We start from the raw sequence: 22,305 nt of genomic DNA on the forward strand, positions 1-22,305 counted from the left end.
TGTCAGACTTACTGGCTTCTGACTACCGGTAACGGCTGCTAAGGTTGTTACATGACAGCCGGGACCTGCAGTTTAACGTGCCATCTGAAACACAGCCATTGGTGTGAAATATATATCTAGAAAGTACATAGAAACTTAGAAAATCTATACCTACTAATATAAATAAGAGGAAAAAATTGATTGTTTGTTTGTTTGTAAAAAACTACTGGACCAATTTAAACGACTAGTATGATATAACAAACTGAACACCAATATCGCACTGTGCAGTCTCACGGATTGACGCTCGTTAATCGTTAAGTCCACGTAATTAAAGGTAAGCCTGAAATAAATAAATGCATTAGATGAGAGAGTTACGATGCCTCGCGGACTCGGCTAATAAAATAAACGAACAGTCGGCACTGGGGCGCTTTGTGTGACCATTGTTTTAAAGAAACTGGTGTAAGTTGGTTTTCGAGATTTTTTTAAATTGGGTGCTGTGGTCAAATATATGTATCATTAAAAACTGTATCAGCAGTGTTAAATAAAATTTGCCGCAAATTAAAATTGGTTTCTTGTTAAATGTACGAAGTATCCAGTGCTTATACCAGTCTTATTTTTAGGTTTTTAGAAGGACTAAAATATCACTAACTCGAATAAAATGTTTAACTTTCAAAAAGTAACGCAGCAGTTACCTCCCATTTCCCTAGCCTTTTTCTAACTACACAAGTACCTAGATATTTGTTATAGGCTTCCAGAAATTACCTCTATTTCGCATAAGACTTACACTTTTGCTTCTAATAAAACAGGTACAAATCAACATCAGACTGATCAGACGAAAAACAACAATTCTAGTCTTACATCCATTTGGTTCTGTGTGCGGTGCGCAAGAGTTGGTCCAAAGCAATTGATTAGGCGGCGCCCTTTGTGCGGAGAGCCGACGCTCACAACAATTTGCTCGCGGCCCGACCGCCCTAATTTTAATGGCCTTATAAAATTTATATTTAATGTATTTATCATGCGTTGGATTTGTGTGGATAAGGTATCAGTAGTAAGCTTTATAGCTCTTCCAGTTTTAAGTTCTTGACTGATTTCTGTACCATAATTTACGGATGAAAATCCACTTATGAGATGCCTATTTGATAATTGATTACACAAAATAGCGATATTGAAAGATACAATTTATTCTTTCTTTTGATTAAAAGGTTAAAGTTGGTTACAGCCAGGTAGCTTCAGATTTGCATAAGACACAATAAAAAAAATATTTTATGTTTTCTATAAAGTATTCTTAAAAAAGTCGTAGTTCTAAATTCAACTAGCGTAGGTACAAAACTTAACTTTACCATAACTATTACGTATCGTGAACAACTAAATCTGAAAGCATGTATGACGTCACAGCCATTCCACATTATTCCTTTCGTGTTTTCGCTAAGCATACTATTGTTTTATTGTGAGTGCTCTCGCGGCGCGCATTAAACGCGTACTTATGTCAGCAGGCTCTAGGTGGCATCCAAGATGGCCTGGTTAGGGAATCGCCTGCCCAGCGACCAGATATGGGAGTAAAGAAGTGGGAAGGGGTTTTGATGTAAGTATGTTGTTAGCTGCTGCAACAGGGCATGTTTATCTTGGAGATTACTAAATACTGAATGAAGGAAAAGGTTAGGTAGCTCCTCATGCCCTTGTCTTTCATCTGCTCTATTCTGGCAGGACCTGTTAGTGTCCCAATATTGATTATGGATTAAGTTGGTCGGCTTTCATGTGCCAATTCATTTTCTAGTAAATAGGTCTGACATGGAAAACAAGTACGAGGTATTAATGATTAAATATGTTTATAGAAGCTATGCGTAAGTTGAGCTTTGATATTTATTTCTCCATTTTAAAGTGGAATCTATTTTGATGGCTTAAGTATCGACAAAACAACAGATATTTATTTGGGATTGCCAACAGGAGTCAACACAATTACATGAGTAAAGTCATTTCCTATTTAAGTATAATACCAACATGGTTAATGGAGATTAGTTTCAAAGCTTGAAGGGATATAGCTGATCGCGTGTTGTGTGGTCGCGTGGTGTAGTTTCGATTCCCACACTTTTGATTAATTTTCTGCTGCCTTTACAAAATGTCTGCTAAAAATTCTAACATGTTCATCCCTGGCATCCAGCAGTAGGATTGTTTGGCCTAGACGTGTCTCGAGCCTTTTCACCCGCTTCCTGAAGAAACTTCTTCCAGCACCTGGATAAATAGTTGCCCATACGTTATTCTGAAGTATTGGTACGCTTTTTTTAAGATTCATCAAAATCCATAACACTTAGTTTGGTCAAAAAATCGTTCTAATTTTATAAACGAAGTATGTGATGTACACGGATGTTTATTCCGAGAAGTAGTTCCCTCAGGAAGAAACCGTTTGCAAAAATTAGTATGACCATATCTTTCAATAGTTTCTTGCCCTTACTCCACGTTATCTGAGTCACCTAGATACTCTAATCTATTGCTATTGGGAGAGTCCGGAACGTAATAGCATAACGTTTAGGGGCCTTCGATAGGCGAAAATTATTCAAGTAATTTAGCGCACATCAAAACAATATGCAGGCAACTTTTAATCATCATTATCATCATCAGTGGCCTTTTACATCTATAAAAGATGATTTAAGCTGCATCCGTGTCAAGTTGCTTGGTTTTGGCACTTGCGCTGATGACTAACAAGGCCTATCCGGCAGCGACAGCGCCGATCGCAACGTCCACAAACGAACTGTAATCCCGGTGACGTTGGAGGTTTGACAACTTTTTTTTACAGTTGCGGCAAGTAGGTAGTTCCCTCAGGAAGAGGGTGGAACCGTTTGCAAAAATTAGTATGACCATATCTTTCAAACGCCCTTATAAAACGCGTTATCTGAGTCACATAGATACTCTATTCTGTTTTCACTGGGAGAGCTTCGAAACGTAATTGTGCGACGGTTAAGGGGCCCTAAGTAGGCGAAAATTATTCTAGTAATTTAGCTTATACATCGGAATATACAGGCAACTTTTTATCCTTATGCGGGAAGAAGTTCCCTCAAGAAATGGGTGAAACTGTTTGCAAAAATTAGTATGACCATATCTTTCAAACGCCCTTATAAAACGCGTTATTTGAGTCACATAGATACTCTATTCTATTTCTATTGGGAAAGTCCGGAACGTAATTGTATGACGTTAAGAGGCCTTAAGTAGGCGTACATTATTCAAGTAATTAAGCTTATCCATCAGAACAATATGCAGGCAACTTTTTATACAGTTGCGGGTAGTGGTTCCCTCAGGAATGGGGTGAAACATCTGGCAGAATTTGTATGACCATATCGTATAAACGTGAAAGTTTGTGAGAATGTATAGACGTATGTTTGTTATTTTTTCACGCAAAAACGGCTGGATCGATTTGGTTAAAATTTGGTATGTAGATAGGTGATACCCTGGATTAACACATAGGGTACTTTTTATCAACACACTATGCTGGCGATTCCGCGAGCGGAAGCTAGTCTTTAATAGTTTCTTGCCAAACACCCTTATAAAACGCGTTATCTGAGTCACATAGATACTCTAATCTATTTCTATTGGGAGAGTCCGGAACGTAATTTTATGACGTTAAGGGGCCCTAAGTAGGCGTAGATTATTATAGTAAAGTGATATGTTTATGTACTGGTTATGTCTCGTGGTTTCTCCCGCCTGCTGATGAAAGTGACTCATAGTTTTGAAAATATTTTTTTTATCAGTTTTTTATTTCGAGAATTTCGAGCAGTTTAATTTTTATTAAAAAAAAATGATTTGGCTAGGATATCATCCTTTTTGTATCATCCTAGGATTAAACTACTCAACCAGGAAAAATGTATAAAAAAGCTACCGAATTTTCCCCATCTGTTGAGAGTGATTTAAAAGTACTTCCCTAATTTAGATAATGCTCAATGTGTTTACATTTGTCTAATAAACAATTACTATCAGTTGATAACAAAATAATTTCAAAAAATTGAGGGGTCCCGTACGTCATCGAGTATTTTTTGACACCAAAATAAGTTTCAAAAATGTTTACTGACGAAATAATTTCTGAAAAATGATGTCCTCCTAGCCGATTATCGGCTACGACGGCTGTTCTCACGTAAGGAGATTAGCCAACTACGCAGGACATATTATAGTGCACGAGCATTTGCGCAGACACAGGTGCACTCACTATTCCTTAACTCTCATAGCCCGATGGGACGGTAATCCGACACGACCGGAGAGAGATCAGGCGCAGGACCGACATTTACGTGCTCTCCGATGCACGGGAGTATCAATCACCAACTTCCAGGCTCCGGGCTGCTTTGTGAAAGTCTTCTAAAACCCACAAAGCGATTTTGGCCCGACTCGGGAATCGAACCCGAGACCTCGTGCTCAGCAGCCGCACTTGCGACAGCTAGACCAACGAGGCAGTTAAATAATATTGCAAATACTAACCGATATAGCTTCTTATAATAATATAAAAAAATACAGAATACTTACAATACGGAATACTTAATACTTAAAAAATTCAACAACAAAATAACTGCTACTTGTTTTTTTTTTCTGTTCATGGATACTTACTTACTGCCCTTCTCTCTCTCTCTGAGGAATTTTATATCGTACAAAGACTCACATTGAAATCACGCCGAGGTTTTTCCCAGCAATTGATTGCGGAATCCCAAAAATTGGTCTGATAACTCACCCACATCGTATATAAGACGAGCGTGGCTAGCGATATTCATCAGTTACGAGTACATATTCCACTGTACTAGATACTTCAGCAATGGCTGCCCTCAAGTTGTTTGTGGCTCTAACGCTGGTCTACGCGGTATCCGCCGTGCCTCAACGCGCTGGCCTCGTCCAATTCCTGGAAGCAACGAAAGCCCTAGGATACCAACACAACAACATCTTCCCGAAACAAGAACACAAGTTTGATCCTTACACCTACAATGGGGACCCGATGACGGACACAGAAATCATTCCTGGACAGATGAATAACTATGGCAAGTATAGTTATGGATGTCGTGATGGGTACTGCTGGGTACAGTGCAAGTCCTTCCCAGTGGACAGCTGGTGTTGGTCTACTCCCACCTGGTCGTACTCCCAGAGTTACCAGTACGTGACTTGTCGGGAACATAGTGATTGCACCAACAGGCTTCAATGTGCAACGCCTTGCATTTGAAGTGAAGAAAAGTTCGTGCGGTCTGTTGGTGAAATATTTTTGTCAGTGTTTTATACTTTATAAAAGTGTAGTGTTTTATAAATTGTAGTGTAGTTTTTAACCCTGATGAACTTTATAAAGAGACAGTGATTATTTTAGCACGCTGCATAGTATAGTTCATGCTTGCATTCTTTCCGTCAGGTCATGTTGTAGTAATGTAGTACTTTTAAATAGTATGTATTTTTATGTAAATAAATCAATTGTGTATTAAAATTAATGTATTTTCTTTGAATCCAATCTTAACAGCAACCTACATCAATTTATCACAATATTTGTTAAATACAGATACACACCCACACAACATCACAAACAAGCATTCTTTACATATTACATATCTACTTACGTGCAAATTATTGGCTCGTTATTTTTCTTCAAAAATTTTGTTATTCCTGGTAGTGTTTTTTATCATTTGATAAGTCCTTGGACAGTTTCTGACGTGAAATGGTAAAAGCAGCTAATGTTAACGTGCTAGCCACGAATAACATCATATTATCGAGGACCAGATTTCAGGCTCCTCTGCTAACGTTTCCTAAATCCTTTCCACTGGACCTAGGAATGCAAGGTCTGGGTGAACAACAGTCGCGCTGGTGACTTGGACATGTTCATAGTAAGAGTAAGTAGTCATCATCTCCCGAGCCTTTTCGCAACTATGTTGGGGTCGGCTTCAGTCTAACCAGATGCAGCTGAGTACCGTGGTTTACAAGGAGCGACTGCCTACCTGACCTCCTCAACCCAGTTACTCGAGCAACCCAATACCCCTAGTAAGACTGGTGTCAGACTTACTGGCGTCTGACTACCTTTAACAACTGCCAAGGATGTTAGATGACAGCCGGACATACAGTTTAACGTGCCCTCGGAAACACAGTCATTGGTTTCCAAGATATACTTAGAAAGTACCTCTACAAGCAAACTTAGAAAAAAATAATTGGTACTTTGAGGAAACGAACTCACGTACTCAAACTTGAGAGCTTAGTACTTTACCCACTAGGCCACCACGTTTTCTCTATGAGTAAGTAGTAAGAACAATAAAGTAATAAATAAAAAATAAAAAGAACTTTTGCCATATGTACCTACTTAGAACGTAGCAGTTATTATACAGTTTAGTATTTAACCAGGTCACACTTCTAATTAAGTATGCGCTATAATTTCAACAAAACAGTTTAACAACTCGTTTTATAACTGTTATAAATGTTGAAATGGCTTGAAAACGCAGGGTGTTGTATGTACTTGCTACTTGGTGAGAAAACTTATTAAAGTAAGGTAATTAATAACTTAATATCATCACCTTTTCAAGAACTATGTCAGGATTGGCGTCCAGTCTTAACAAGGTGCAGTTGAGGTGTATTTGACAAGGAGCAACTGCCTATCTGACCTCCTTATCCCAGTTACCCGGGCAACCCTCTGGTAAAACTATCAGGCAAGAATGCTAATTCAACGTGAGCTCCGAAACACGAAGGAACTCCTCATGGATGGTGTTAGTGAAAAATACTATTTCCTAATATTTAAGCATTAAAAACTCAGTCCAGTAGATAGATTTGTAGGTACCTAGAGACTACAATAATCGGTATTACAAGTAATTGTGTGTTGACAACAAATTCTAATTAGCGCGCGTCACTATCATCTATTTGTCAGTTTAGGACTTTCCCAACGGTAGGTACACTTGGGTGCAAAAAAAAACAGTCAGTAGTTACTACTTAGTACCAATTTTAATTCTTTTAACGTCTTAATATTTGGCAGGGTCAAACACTAACATACCAATTCACAATAACATGTAAAAACTATATTTTAAAAAGTCTTATAGTCTCCGTTTCCATTTATTGCGTATTTCTTTTACATTGCAAAGTCTACATCATTCAGGTTCACACTATTTAGGTAAATACTTCATTTATCTTTTTTTTATTTACAGCTGAACAAGCACAAAATATATCCAAAATTAATATTTGATTAAAAAAAAATGTATCACGAAATTCAAGTAATATAATATTTGTGAAAGATATGGTAGCTGGCCAAATTATACTGCTCTAATGTGTAATGTGTCAGGATAATAGAAACCACGATAGTAATAATTCGGGTCACGGGGTTATCCGATCTGTTCTATTATTAAATAGATTATTTTTATAAATAACAACCAATTTTTCCTTAAAATTCGCATTATTACTACACAAAGTTGTTTTGCATCTTTAACTTCCACTTTTTAAAAAAGGGTATTATCAGAACGTTATACAAGTTTCTTAATTGAAGATAAAATATTTTCTTTACTATACCGTCTCAGCTTACATTCAATCAGTATAAATTTACATGCTTCTTGATACTTATATTGTTAATTATATAGTAAAGAACACGTAATATTACTGAGCTTTCAGACGAGCGAATTTTCCGCACGGTTTTACCCTGTGGCTACGCTTATTTCGTATGGGCAATGTAGCGCAAACAATTTACCATTATCGGTACGAATGATGATGTGTCACGCGTACAAAAACTAACAAATAACAAAATTGACGAAATTCGCTAGTGCAAAGACGCAGTAATATTACGTGTTCTTTACTAATTAACAATATAAGTAGCAAGTACCAAGTAATATTGATTAAAAGGTCAAGACACTACGCTAGAGCTCAATGGCTTGCATCAATGTATCCTGCAGTCATACTATGGGTACCTAAGTTGGGGGACTTCATTGATAGGGTGGCACACGTGCAGAAGCCCCCGGACCTACCCCACAAGTGGGGGAAATCGATGGGGGAGCACACGCAGTGCCTCGCGCATGCGTGGGGATAAAAGCTTTAGAGAAGTACTGGTGAGAACAGTGGTGGTTAGTTTTGTTGTGAATTAATAGTTGCGTTTGATGTTCGATGGATTGATTTTAATATTTGTAATAATTACTAATATTGTGTATATTATTTTTGAAAGGCTGTCTATATTAGCTCAATAATTTTACTTCGGTTATTACATTTTTAAGTTTGCTTACATACCAGGCCAGTCCATGTAGAAAACAGTAAAGTAGTAAAACAGGACGTTTTCCTAAGAAAATTGTATATCTATGTTATGTAAACTATAATAATATTTATACTTCCTTGGACCCTGTGCCCGATATCGGTGGCAACTTATTTTTTTATATTTTTAAATGTTTTTTTTTTAATTAATATTTAAAAATATAACTTATATGTTTAAAAATAAATAAATGAAAAACAACTTTATACTTCAGCTTTATTATCCGATATAACATAGTACCTTCGTTTAAATACCACCAAACACACAAGATTGTACAGATTTTTCTGTTTATATAAAAAAACAACTGTACTGTTTTCCACCAACGTCACAATACTAAATTATAACAAAGTAAATACTTATGTAATACAAAAATAACTTAAATAACTATTCACTTATATCCCAAACGTTACTACATATACTTCACAAGCCAAACACCATACCATTCGCCTAAAAAAACTGACTTCCCATGCCAGATAGCTCGCTACAAAACTATTTTGTACCCGACTATACTGCGGCCGATTTCAGTCGCATTTTGCGACAACATCGCTGCTGAAAGCTCGCCTGAACGCTGAAAACTTAGCGCTAAAATAATTGAATTTACGCTTTATTATTTAATTGATTTTTTCAATTGAAGTGAGTGAGAAGAATTGAACATGTAAGTTGCTATTTTTTATTATATTTTTAGATTTTTAATATTTTTTTTTCGCTGTGAGTTGTTTGTTTGCGAAAATTGTTTGTTGGATGTCGTTTAAGGTTTTATTATTTTGAAATTAATATGCAGATTCTGGAATGTTTTTTCTTTAAAAACTTTCGGTAGGAATGAATTGGTGTGTCGTGTACATTAATTAAGCTAATTAAATTTTGCGCATTGTTATTCCAAAGAATTGTTCTGCGTGTCTGATTGTAATAACTGTTTGAAAGTAACTTTTTTTGTTAGTAGGGTATCTTTAATAGTATGATTCAAAGTGTGTGTTGAACTTGTAGAAGCAACAGTTTTCAAGTTATAGCTTAATATTATAGCGAGGCAAACTACGGCGAACTCAAAGGACTTAAAAGCTTTTAGAGATGATACAATTTTTTCCTTGTTTATTGAAACATGCATTTTATCCGATTCTTGTATATCCTTAATATTTTTGTTTCTAGAAAAAATAATACATGATTTACCTCAGCTTTCATTTGAACCAAAATAATCACGTATTTAGTAGTATTATGAAAAGTACATAGGGCTTACCAAATTCTGATAATAAGTAAATATACCAAAACCACTCCTGTCGCATTTCTAGTCACTAACAAAAGTTCTAGTTATAACACCACAATTCCTAATTGATTGCGAAAAGCGACACATGTATAAAATTTCTACCTTCAACCTTTCGAAAAATATATTAAAAGCTATCATTTTCGTGTATATATCCCTCCGACAGATAAGCTCCAAGTTACTCGTTCAGTCATAAAAGTTGCTTACATTTTGATTAGGTTCTCGTAACGCCCAAGTTTCACCCGCGAGCTTATTAAAATTTATCGTGCAGCACTTTTCACGGTCATTGTATTTTTATGAATACTGGCAGAGTGGGTAATGTATATTGTTAGGCATAATAGAAGCCTTTTTCTAGGTGTATTGTTATTATTTTAACTCTAAAAGGTATTTTCGTTTCTAAAAATGATGATACGCAGTCCAAAAGCATTACTATCTTTTTTATATGGCTATGCTTACAGATATGGTTTTATTTTTGTAAAATCTTTAGATACTAATTCTTTTTTTTCATTCCTTTAACATAAACATCAAAAATTTTAGCTCACCAGCTAGTACATCCCGAAATACGGCTTTTGAAAATTCCTGCGTCGTAATAAGATCAGGTTACGGAAAACACAAAAAATGCAGTCTTTATTTATTTATTATATTTATCTGCATTTTATCATAAAGTCATCTTCAAAATCGCTGCATTCTCTGCAAAATCTGCAGTTCCAATCTGCCTGATGACGTCATTTGGCACGTTGCCATTTTTCCTATCGATTGGTCGTTTGTCAGCAAACGAGCCATTATGTGTTATTAAGTGAAAGCTATATGCATTAAACATGGTTAAGATCGATAAAGGTAATACAATTTCAAGGTGAAACGGACCGTTTAGTGGGAAATGAAATGAAATGAAATGTTGACACATGTTTTGTTTAGCGAGGTGTGTTTTGCAGTATTTTTTTTTTGTAGGGATCACTTAAGTTACTTTTTCGGAGGCCTAAATTATTCCCTACTGGCTCTGGCCCACGGTTTGACTGCGTCTCGAGGGAACTGCATCTCGCATCTAGATCAAAAGTGACCTGTGTATAATTCTGATATTTAAGCTATATTACCGCCAAGTTTAATCAAAATCCATCCAATAGTTTTAGCGAGAAAGAGGAACAAATATCCATACAAACATTCGAGTTAACAATTTGTCGTATAGCATAAAGCAATTAGATACTAAGTTTAGGTATACTCCCATTAACAAATAACCTAGAACTATGGGTTACAACTAATAGCTATATACTGCAGCAAAACTTTGAAGTTCAGCTTTGTCCACTTACCTTGAAGATAACAAAAACTTTGAACTGAGATTACCTCGATAAAACTACGAGCACTGCTTAAACTATTAATGCAAGAACTAAGTTCAAAGACCGTTCGACCAGTTGGGTTTGAATAGTAAATTAATAGGGTTCATACTGTAACGTTTTGTTCAAATATTAATGAAAAGTACACAGTAAGAACAAGCTTCGATGAAAATGTTTTCCGACGACGCTATTGGTAGGAACTTTGGTACTTATTTTCAAGTAATATTATGGTACATTTTAAAATTTATACTAGTGTATCACGCTAGAGTTTCTGAGATTATCATATGTATTATAATGTATATGGTATTATAATGTTTAAAAATATACATACGATTTTCATTTTACACAGTTTGACTACATTTCTTTTTATTCTAATTCTCCTATAGCGGGTTTGCCAGAACAGATTCATCAAGAAATAAGTAGTGCCTTTGTACCAGATTTTTCTATTTGTTCTTCTCGTTTCACCAACTCAGCTATACATGTAAATGTCACTATGTTCCTAACACCTTATGAAAAGGAAGAAAAAATTGAACCTATCTAGTTGAATAACCTAGTTTGCCTCTGCGGACTATTTACGTAAGACTGACCATAGAACTCTGCAAAGTCAGTATATTTGGCAAGTTTTCAAACCACATTACCTTGGCAGTATTTTCTGAGTCGTGTGAATGTAAGTGCCTTATATAAGTTCGTGTGGTTGATGGTGACAAACGAGTCTGATTTAATGTGAAAGCTTTTCAGATAGATATATCGATTTATAATATCGATATTGTTATGACTGAGTAGCTCTTGTATTTATGAGTATCGGGTAATGATCGTTACTTTTTTACGTTTTTCTATGCGAGTAAACAAGCGATATACTTTGTGGATCTTTTCACCCAGAAAAAGTATGCACGATGTTAGTTCAATTGATTGAAATATAACCACAGTCAATTTACGAGCTCCCTCGAGATGGATTGACAATTTTAGGCCTTTTGCTTCTCATCACGATTGAACTCGAACATTGAAGAAGTTAAACACATGTTTGTTTGTGTGTTTTTATCATTCGACTCGCACTTAATAAGTGGGATAACAGCATCTTGTTACCAAAACCTTCTGACTTATATTCATCACTGTATACCTATATATTCCAGGGCTGCCGAAGCAGGTCCCGCTCAGACCGGGCTGGCGCCCCCAGAGGGCGAGACGGGCCCCGATGGCGAGATCATCGGAGGGCCCCGCACGCCGCAGCAGATTGCAGCCCAGAGGCGGTTGCAGCAGACGCAGGCGCAAGTTGATGAGGTGTGTAAACATAAACTATTGTCGTTTTTCTCTGCCAAACACTGAAAAAAAAAACTCAATTAGAGAAAACTTCAGTTTTATTTGGATAGAGTGAGTTAGGCCAAAGGCAAATATTCTAAAAGTAAACATCAAGCTCTTTATGAAAAGATGGAAATTAAATGAAGTCTACCAAAATATAGATTCTAAAGACAACCATAAAACAGTGACGGAAAACCTTACGCATTTTTTAAATGGGAGTGAAACTCATTTTAAATTCAATATTTTTGAGCGCTTATGATAGAAAAAGATGGGATCTCGATAAAGCTTTATTTACACACTGTTCAGGTGGTGGATATCATGAAAACAAACATGGACAAGGTGCTGGACCGAGATGTGAAACTATCAGAACTTGACGACAGAGCAGGTAATATACTGTCTCAGTTTCCTTTCAAACAATTTAGTTCGTTCGAGCTAGATCTAAGTGATTTTTTGAAAAGCACGTCCTAATTAACAACTTCAAGTTAAAATTGATTCAAATAAAGTCCAATGTACTTCCAAATAAATAGATTCTAGAAAATTTATAAGCTTTTGTGAAATTCTTGCAGATGCCCTGCAGTATGGCGCGTCACAGTTTGAGCAACAAGCCAAAAGTTTGAAGAACAAGTTCTGGTTACAAAATCTTAAGGTAACTAATTTTCTTTTCATTATATTTTAATGAATTAAAGAGCTGTGTGGAATAAAAATTGAGTGAAGGCAGATAATTGGTTAAGATTATCTACTCTCCGTTTCACCCGCATACTGAGAGAATATTTTCTCACACTAAGATATGAAATAGCTTCTCTATGTTACGTTGTTTTAAAAGTCTGAAAAGGACAATGCTATTCTTTGTATGGAAGTTGGGCTCAAGAGTTGCCCACAGTAACTGCATAGTGTATTATGTTCTATAGGCTTATAATAGGTCCCAGACCGAAATATTTCGAAATCTATCCCAGGAGTGCTGAGAAAAACTGGTTTGACTCTTATTCAATACTACGAAAAATATGCTTACGAACACTTAACTATTCCACTTTTATTACTTTAATTGAAATGCATTATAATATTAATCGACAAATACGAGGTATTGAACGAGATTTTTTTTTACCGACTTATAGTTCCAGGGTCCAGGGTCTGGTGATAGAAACCTTAAAACATTATGGAACTCTCGGAAATTGTAAGCACATATCGAATAAAAACTTGTAATTCGGGTATATGTCTCCGACACCACAAAACTGTGGAGGTTAAGACCTGACCTGACGATGGAGACGACAGTGAGACGAGGGAACTCCTCAACGGTATCTATTTACTACCTCGTGTTTGAGCTTATTTTATTCGTCTTGATAAGATTTTTCCATTGCCATTAAGGATATTAATTGCATGACGCTACTCGAACTTAGGACTGATTGTGGTAGATAGAGACTGAAAAGCAAGAGAAACAACAATTACCTTTAAACGTCTATTTCTGTTTTTTTTTTTTTATCCTGTTAACAGTGAAACCACTATCTATCTGAATGTTATTTCAAGAAAAGAGGTTGTTAGGTTTGTGGCTGCTTAAAATGGCTTGCTAACAATGGCTGGCTAACATTAGAACTGGTTTTTCTCGGGACCTCTGGGACATATTTCAAAAATATTTGGATTCCGTCTTAAGAGTGAAGTAAAAAACCTATTTTAACCATTCCCACTACTGGGCAAATGGCTTGGGCTTCATAAACTGACTGTTCAAGTTGGACATTAGAACCGGGTTTTCTCGGGACCTCTGGGACCGATTTCAAAAATATTTGGATTCCGTCTTAAGAGTGAAGTAAAGAACCTATTCTAACCATTCCCACTACTGGGCAAATGGCTTGGGCTTTATAAAGTAACTGTTCAAGTTTAACATTTGAACCGGTTTTTCTCGGGACCTCTGGGACCGATTTCCAAAATATTTGGATTTCGTGACAACAGTGAAGTAAAGAACCTATTCTAACCATTCCCACTACTGGGCAAATGGCTTGGGCTTTATAAAGTTACTGTTCAAGTTTAACATTTGAACCGGTTTTTCTCGGGACCTCTGGGACCGATTGCCAAAATATTTGGATTTCGTGTTAACAGTGCAGCAAAGAACCTATTTCGACCACTTTCACTACTGGGCAAATGGCTCAGGCTTTGTTAAGTGACTATCTATGGAGAACATTTGAACCGGTTTTTCTCGGGACCTCTAGGACCGATTTCCAAAATATATGGATTACGTGTAAACAGTGCAGTAAAGAACCTATTTCGACCACTTTCACTACTGGGCAAATGGCTCAGGCTTTGTTAAGTGACTATCTATGGAGACCATTTGAACCGGTTTTTCTCGGGACCTCTGGGACCGATTTTAAAAATATTTGGATTTCGTGTTCAGAGTGCACTATGGAACCAGCTGAAACTACTCCCACTGCTGGGCAAACTTTGAGCCCACACCCTGGCATTGTCCTTTAATCAAAATCCATTCAGTATATTCTTTCCTAATTTTAGCGTTATCCTTACTAGTAATTAACATATAGTAAAAACATTTAAGTAAGTCATTGTACACTTCCAGATGATGATAATAATGGGAGTGATCGGGATCGTTATAATAGGCCTACTATTTGGTAAGTATGAGCACAAAGTCCAGCACTGTCGGTGTTGTCCAGTGACGCTTAGCAGTCTATTGGAATGTTCTGTGTGTCATGTGGGAAGGGATGAAACTTTACCTATTGTATCTATGTTTTTTTTTTTCTATATGGAATACACGACAATCCTGTTGTAATTTTGGCAAAAAAGACAGTCACATCACGTCACAAAGAAATGACGAATGCTCGGTGAAATAGTAAAAATAATGAATACATTTTTGATAACAATATTTTTGTACTAAAAAAGCTAATAAAAGACTGACATTTTCGGAATTTGTAGTGAGAACTGCTAAAACCGGAAATCCAACAAAAGAAAAGTTATCACAATCTGAAATTATGAAATTTTTGAAACTATTGGTTTACTATGTATTTTGTAAAAGCATTGGGTAAAAGGAAGGCAAAGTTTCATCTCTTCCCACTAACAACGTATACGCAAATACTTGTGATTGGCTATCAACTGTTAGTTTGCATCTAAAAACTTGTTGAAACGTCTGAATGTCTTAGAAATTGTACTGAAATGAAATTAGCGCAATTGGCTTATCGTTTTCTCTTCCAAATTCTGTGTCTGTCTACTAGTTTCCTTGTAACGTACAACAAATTCCACAGAGTACAAGTAACTTAAGGAACGGGAATGAGTACAAGAAATAATTACCGAAAAATAATACATTTATGTGTTTATTTTTTATGAAACTGCACTAATGTGTGTCAACACAACACCTACATATTGAATGAAAACAACGCACTTGTTTGTCTGCACAAAATTTTGCTCACGATACTAAATAACTGATACAAATTGCAAATCAGGATCAGAAAATATCTGTTCCAAAATCACTGCTTAAAAAAATAACTGTTCCGAAAAACCCGTTCCAAAAAATAGCTGGTTAAATCCCAGTTCACTTTCCCCTGAACTACGCACGTAAGTGTACGTAAATCACGGGTAGTTTAGAGGGTAGTCGCTTCGACGCATTTGTTCTGCTTACCGCTGTTTGCAGGTGATAACATTAAACAAATGTTTGGTTAGTTCGGTACCGAGGAACGTCGACTGTGACGGCCCCACCACCGATCGCACCCGGCAATAACACTGTGACAACAAATACTAACCATTGTAAGTATTAGTTACTCTTGGAACTGTTCCTTCTTTCTAATCTTTTGCATCTGTTGCTTGTAGTTTTAGTTGTAGATTTAATGTTAAGTTATTTTATAATAGAGACGGTATAGAGGGGGCGGCAATGATCATCACTGATGCTTGGAATCGAAAGAACAGTTAAGTATTGGAATGATACTATAGAGGTAGTTATTGTGGTGTAACTGTTATTTGTTGTGTTCAGGCAAGTATTCATATGAAACGAATATCAACGTGACTGACGCTTTGAGCAAACAACTTTTTGTCATCATTATACATCTGGTTCTGATTGCTAATCAATGAAAAACGAAATTACAGGAATTCATGACTCCCACAATCTAAATCGTTAAAGCAAAATTGTTGTCATTTTGGAATTTTCTCGACACTCAGCTGCCCATATCGATCGATACATCTGGAACGCTTCCACTGAATATTTTTTACCTAGTACTAACATCGATCAAAACACATCACTAATCGACATTCGCATTTCACCTCACTAGTCACATTACAAATAGTCACATCGGGAGCAGACGCAATTTTAAATTTTTGAAAATCACTTTTACACTTCGTAATGTTTCAATTTTACACCACACTTTTGGATTTTATCATTTTAATAAAGCATGACTCTTTGACTTTTAATACTAACAAAAACACTTTACATCAAGTGTATTAACACACCTTCGTGGTTCTTAAGGTTTGATAGTGCACAAACAAAAATAGGAGGTATTTTGAGTGTTTTTTTTTACGTGAGGACATAGTCACAATATACATTAATATGCACTTGGTGTGATTAGGTGTGAGAGATATTTTTTGCATTTGTACTAATTATTCTTGTTATTTCCAGGAAAATATATGTAATTAATTCACTCGTCGCATCCGTTGGGTTCCACTTCAAATGTGAAGCTAACTTATTACAATATAATATTTTATTATTTATCTATTGTGGACGTATTAATAAAATTGTAACAACTAGGCTCTAACTTTAAAGGAACGAAATATTACACAATATACTCGGCTGTTTTTTGAATAATTCAATTATTCAAAATTTTAAACTTTAACTAGATTATAATATTCGAAAATATTTATGTCAACAAAATAATTATGTGGTTAAAAATCTTTAAAATGATGCTTAAATTATAAAATGTAACGTTAGCCTTAAGTGAAGACATAAGTTCTAATCTATCCGTATACAAGGTTTAGATTTAAAAAAAGTTTAGTAAAAAAGATTTTGCTCTTTTCATATTGGAAACACGACACTAAATTTAAAACAACTAAATATGGCTGTTTGAAAATTTATTTGCGTGCCTTGTAGATACTATTTAGAGTCCTGTTTCAACGTACGTAATATCTATTTGCTCATTTAAACGTACTATGAATATCTATGTATTTATAATTGATAACTACTGTCGGCCAAAAGCTTGTGAAAGCGTTCAGGTTCTTCCAAATGTAGTGGAATCTTTCTGATACTGTAAAATAGCTCTATATTGACACAATATTAATCTATATTCCCAACACTAATATCTTGTGTTTTCTCATTGTATACCACCAAATACAACAGCGATGGTAGAAATATGGAATTGAACTGTAAGACAAAATAATTATAATATTTAAAATTATTTTCGCTTATTTTATAGTTTAACAGATCTTATGAATAGAATTATTGTAAAATTAATTATAATTATTTCGAAAGTCCATTAGTATTCATAGCGTCTTAGAAGTCAATTATTTGCAATTTACAGAAAATATTCTTATATTTTAGCGGCTTAAAGTGAGTCAATTAAATACAGAAGTGGATTTAATAATTTAATTATTGCTATTTAATATAGAAATTATTTTTAGGACAGCGATTATTATTGAAATTATTTACGTCAATGTATTTTAGGCTGAAACAAATGAAACTGTAAATGCTTACAGTTTTGGAGTGCCGTCATTTAATTTTGCGATTATATGCCTAATTAACGGAATAATTATTTGCATTAATACGTATAAAACTATACTATAATTACTTAGAGTACATGCAGGTTGGTAAGGAAGACGAGGTTGTATTTTCTCTGTAGGTACAATGTGAAATTGTAAGCAGTTACAAATCAAGGTGCCACTGACAATATTAGTTCTTTTATAAAATAACGAGTGTGATAATTAAATGAATTATATAATTATAATTATTTGACTATTCGGTGTTGTGCTAATCGCTTGTCTTTTCAATGTAGTTATATTAACTTAACTACAAGACTTAAGAGGGAAGACATAAGACAAAATTCTATTATACACACTGTAGGAAATTATATTCTATCTATTTCATAGTGTATCTCATAGGATATCTTATAGCATTCCTAATAAAGTATATACAATTTCCCCATCATACGATCTCGATGCCCCAATGGGTTGTGACGTTGATCCAAGTTTATGTCGCAGATTACGAAAATAAACATTAAATGTTCAGAATTTTGTATCCTTCAATATAAACTTAGAACAACATCAACACTAATTTGCGAATTATAATAATTAAAAATTCCTTAATGTTTAAAATTCCTTGACAGTTGCCATTTGCAACTTTAATTCAAAGATTAAATATTTTATTCGACGAGTTAAATAATTAAAATCTATTTATATTTAACGAAATAATTATTTATTTAACAATTCAATGTTGTAGTGTAAGATGTATTATTTCAATTTTAATTTGTAACATTTACGAATTTGTCGTGTTATCATTAAATTATTATTGAAAGTCACAGATTATACCATTATAAATGTTGTAATTATTTAAAAACTCTAATGTACAGTCAACTTCAGGTCAGTGGTAACAGTTTTATTGGAAAATCGTACTTATTACTATTGAGTTAAGGTGCATGACAGTTACCACTGATGTGCAGTCTACCGTACATGGAATTATTGATTATATAAAATGTGATGAATATATACAGTGAATCATATTTTATTTGTGTGATTCCCCGTGATATTGTTTTCAGATTATTTTGTCAATAAATACAATAATTAGGTACCTACTGAATTAAATAGTGCCAGTAAAATAAAACAAATAAACACCTTCGATAACCTAAACACTTCATCTTTCGTTGCATCAAAACCAATCTTACTTACAAACACAATATATTGATTAACATCGCCCACAAGGCAAGAAGTTCGTTAAATCACGAAGCCATTAAGGCGGTGCACCACATGTTATCTGCTGAGAAACTCCAATAATTTAATATTTAGCAACGATATCGCTTCGAGACACGAACTTTACGTGTTAATAGCAACGAACAATCTTCGTAAATTGATAAATTTAGACCTGTCACACAGGTTGGCGCCAAAGTTTGTGGTGATGCGTCGCGGTTAGTCCAACCAACTTTATTTATGTGGTTCTTTCAATTTCACTAAAAGCCAAAAAGAGAATGCTGTAGCAAAAAACAATTTGACACAGTTTTGTCGATTCGAATAGCATAATATTTATACCGCAACCTTTTAAAATTAAAGCTGTTTTATAGCTTGTACATCAAATACAACTTAACATTATTGTGCTTCCAAAAATATGACCCCGTATGTTAATGAGATCTCTTTTCACATCACTCATAATTTGATATATTGGAAACAAACATTTGATCCAATGTGTGAATCCTTCAAACCGAACAAAATTAACTCAAACCGTAAACTAATATAATCCCTAAATTATTCACAATAAGGCCTCATTTACTACAACCTTTTTAATCTGCACTCCGTTTCGCAAACCAAAGACTAGACCATTGAGAATGATGTGAGAGCTCGCGAGCTTTCTCTTTGATACTCGGCCGCCATTTTGAGTTACAGTAATGGTCGAAATGACGTGAGTTATGCGCCCGTGTCATTTGAACTAAACTAATGTTGGTAGTGCTAAGGTTAAATCGAAAAGTAAATAACGTAATTTATGAATAGGTCTGATAGGCAGATTGATAGTTTACCTGGTCTTAATGAAAAAAGTTTGAAAAAGGCGGGAAGTTGGGCAGGTCAAATTTTTTTGCGTGATTATTTTATTTACATAAACCTGGTTTTGTTTCGATTAACAATAAAGGAAAAGAAAAACCCCAGATTATTTTTTTTTTAATTTTTGCAACAGTTGTTTTACCCAAATTCAAATATTTAATATCGCAACTCATCATTCATGCTAAATATTTTATTTTATTGTAGAATAAGTACATTAAGTTCACACCTCGTATGTAGCTATAAGTCTATCCAATGATTAAATTAATTAACCAGCATTGCATTACGGAAATCTCGAAGCTGATAAATGGTTTTACTTATGATTTACTATGCTTTGAAACCATTTTATCATCTTACTGTTTATTTAATGGTGCAACGTTGCAATTAGCTCTAAAGCTGGAAGACATTTTTGTAGGTATTTGAAGTAAGAAAACTCGTCCTTTGGAACCTGACTTGCAAGCAGTGGAGCTTTCAAACTATTTTGTTACCTATGCTTCTCATAAGAGAAATTATTATTTTATTATTCAACTGAATTGTTATTAAATCAGTACTCAATATTAACATAATAAAACCTCATTCCACTTTCGCTAGACCTGTAACCCAAACCCGCGAATAAAATATCGACTTACACCCTTTATATCGAGAAATAGAAACATCAGGATCGATTGATGTTTCGACTGGATTGGCCCAACTATCGAGGTATTCCGTTGAAATTTTAGCTGCATATAAAGTGATGCAAAAATACAGTGCGAACACAATATTTTGCTGAACGGACAGACTATTAGTTAGCCTGTGGGAAACTGTCTGAGGAAACAAAGCGTGTTTTGTTACATACAACTGTTCTTAAATTGCGTTCGATAATTACCTACTATTTGTTCTCGTGTGTGTTTTGTTCAGTTCTGTCTAGGTTCGCGAGATATGTCTAGAAAATTGATTTCTATGTTTTTTCTGTAATATTTTATGATATCTTGAGATATGTTTAGAAGGTCATAGGCAGAATAACTAATGATTACGCAGACCAAAGAAAATTGCCAAAACAACTTTTCGTCAGCTGCAGTTTGTTTTCTAAATTAAATTATTTGGCAAAAACCTTTGTTATTTTTTTTTGGTGATCAGAGTAAAAACGTTCAGGGTAGTGGTAACGGAATCATAATGCTCGTAGATCTGAAAGAGTTGGCTGCGAGATATTGAATTTAGTGTGAACACTTGGAGCATTATTTAATTGCGTGTCAGCAGCGCGGCGCCTCGGTGAGAGGTGATACACAGTGGGTAGATTGACGGCTCGATGGAAATAAAATAGATAGAGATTTGTGGGTTGTAGGAAATGGGTTGGTAAGGCTAGATTTATTAAAGTTACTATCACATAAAATAAGTTAACTTTGATAGTAGATCTTTGATTGGCGTTAAATTAGTAAATAACGATAATACTACCTGTATTATCGTAAGTACAATCGTTACTACAAGTTGCTATGATATACTTGACAGATGCAGTATTTTTTTCGGGTCACACTACACAATGTAGAAAATGTCAGTAGGTAGAAAATTATTAACAGTAAAAAATAAACAGTAATACACTACTCTTCAGCTGATACCTATACCTACAACACAAACACAAAGTAAGTATTTTTTCTAGAACAATAATGCAGGCACAGTGTGCAGTGATAGTTCGCGGTAATGGGACTGTCAGGTGTTTGAAGAGCACATATCGTTGTTTATTTTCGTATTCCTTGAACTGTAACACTGTGTGCATTTATTTATTTTTGTCTGAGTAACCTCGCGACCTCGCACTCTGTGCATTTCGATGATATATTGTTATAAGCAGAGAATTAAATTTTAGAGTTTGTTTTATGAAGATTTGAAATAGAGTACAGCACAATGACTTTGCATATTTGTTTTCTTTCGCTATTGGTTTTTAAATGGCTATTTATTGCAGAACTAGGTGCATAGGAAAGAAATATTGGGCGTAATCTTATAATACTGATTTCGAATCTTGCTTGTTGCAGTCGGTAACAATCTACGAACTTCTGTATCGATTGAACTATGTCTCCCAAACTCAACTCTACCAGCCTTACTACAAAAACTTAAACATCTGTTGAACTACTTACTGTGGTATTTATGACAAGTACCTTACCTTATTTCAACGTCATAATCTGACTTTTTTTAGACAAGTGTTCAACAGACGTCTAAAAGTTTTTGTGGTACGACGGTACATGTTTTACCGTTAATCGTTTATCGTTAATCGATATTTGTGTTATCAACAGTTTCTTCTTCAGTTTTTATTTTAGATAGACACACGTTTAGTAGTTTCAGGATTCAACATTGTAAGCCTAAATACATCGCTACAGTTAAGTAGACATCGTAGATGCCCATCATCGCACACAATAACAAGAGGTACCTCTAACAAAACACTATCGTTGAGCTTATTATTTTCACGGTTAGTCATCGCAAGTGCCTGTCAGGACGTTCATATTACGTGTGGCCTGTAGGTACATAATAGTAAATTGCGATTATTATGTTACAACCTA

General features: G+C 35.0%; 2 protein-coding genes across 6 annotated transcripts; both read left to right on the forward strand.

Moving 5' to 3' along the window:
• The first annotated feature begins 4,765 nt into the window (after positions 1-4,765).
• On the forward strand, positions 4,766-5,164 carry LOC124641038 (allergen Tha p 2-like). Its single transcript, XM_047179045.1, has one exon. The coding sequence runs from the start codon at positions 4,766-4,768 to the stop codon at positions 5,162-5,164; it is 399 nt and encodes a 132-aa protein (XP_047035001.1).
• A 3,494-nt stretch (positions 5,165-8,658) lies between these two features.
• On the forward strand, positions 8,659-18,565 carry LOC124640982 (vesicle-associated membrane protein 2-like). Of its 5 annotated transcripts, none has more exons than XR_006985621.1 (8): positions 8,659-8,846; positions 11,905-12,052; positions 12,377-12,455; positions 12,637-12,716; positions 14,628-14,679; positions 15,693-15,805; positions 15,908-15,963; positions 16,668-18,565. XR_006985621.1 is itself a non-coding variant. In XM_047178982.1 (7 exons), coding segments are annotated over exons 1-7 (447 nt in total). In that variant the 5' UTR covers positions 8,662-8,844; the 3' UTR covers positions 15,910-15,964. The 5 variants fall into 5 exon arrangements, 2 of the variants coding, with proteins under 2 accessions (XP_047034938.1, XP_047034937.1); XR_006985619.1 differs by having other exon boundaries at positions 8,664-8,846; positions 15,722-15,805; XR_006985620.1 differs by lacking the exon at positions 15,908-15,963.
• Positions 18,566-22,305: the final 3,740 nt, after the last annotated feature.

Source organism: Helicoverpa zea, chromosome 21 (genome assembly GCF_022581195.2).
Source record: "Helicoverpa zea isolate HzStark_Cry1AcR chromosome 21, ilHelZeax1.1, whole genome shotgun sequence".
NCBI classification, from domain to species: Eukaryota; Metazoa; Arthropoda; class Insecta; order Lepidoptera; family Noctuidae; genus Helicoverpa; species Helicoverpa zea.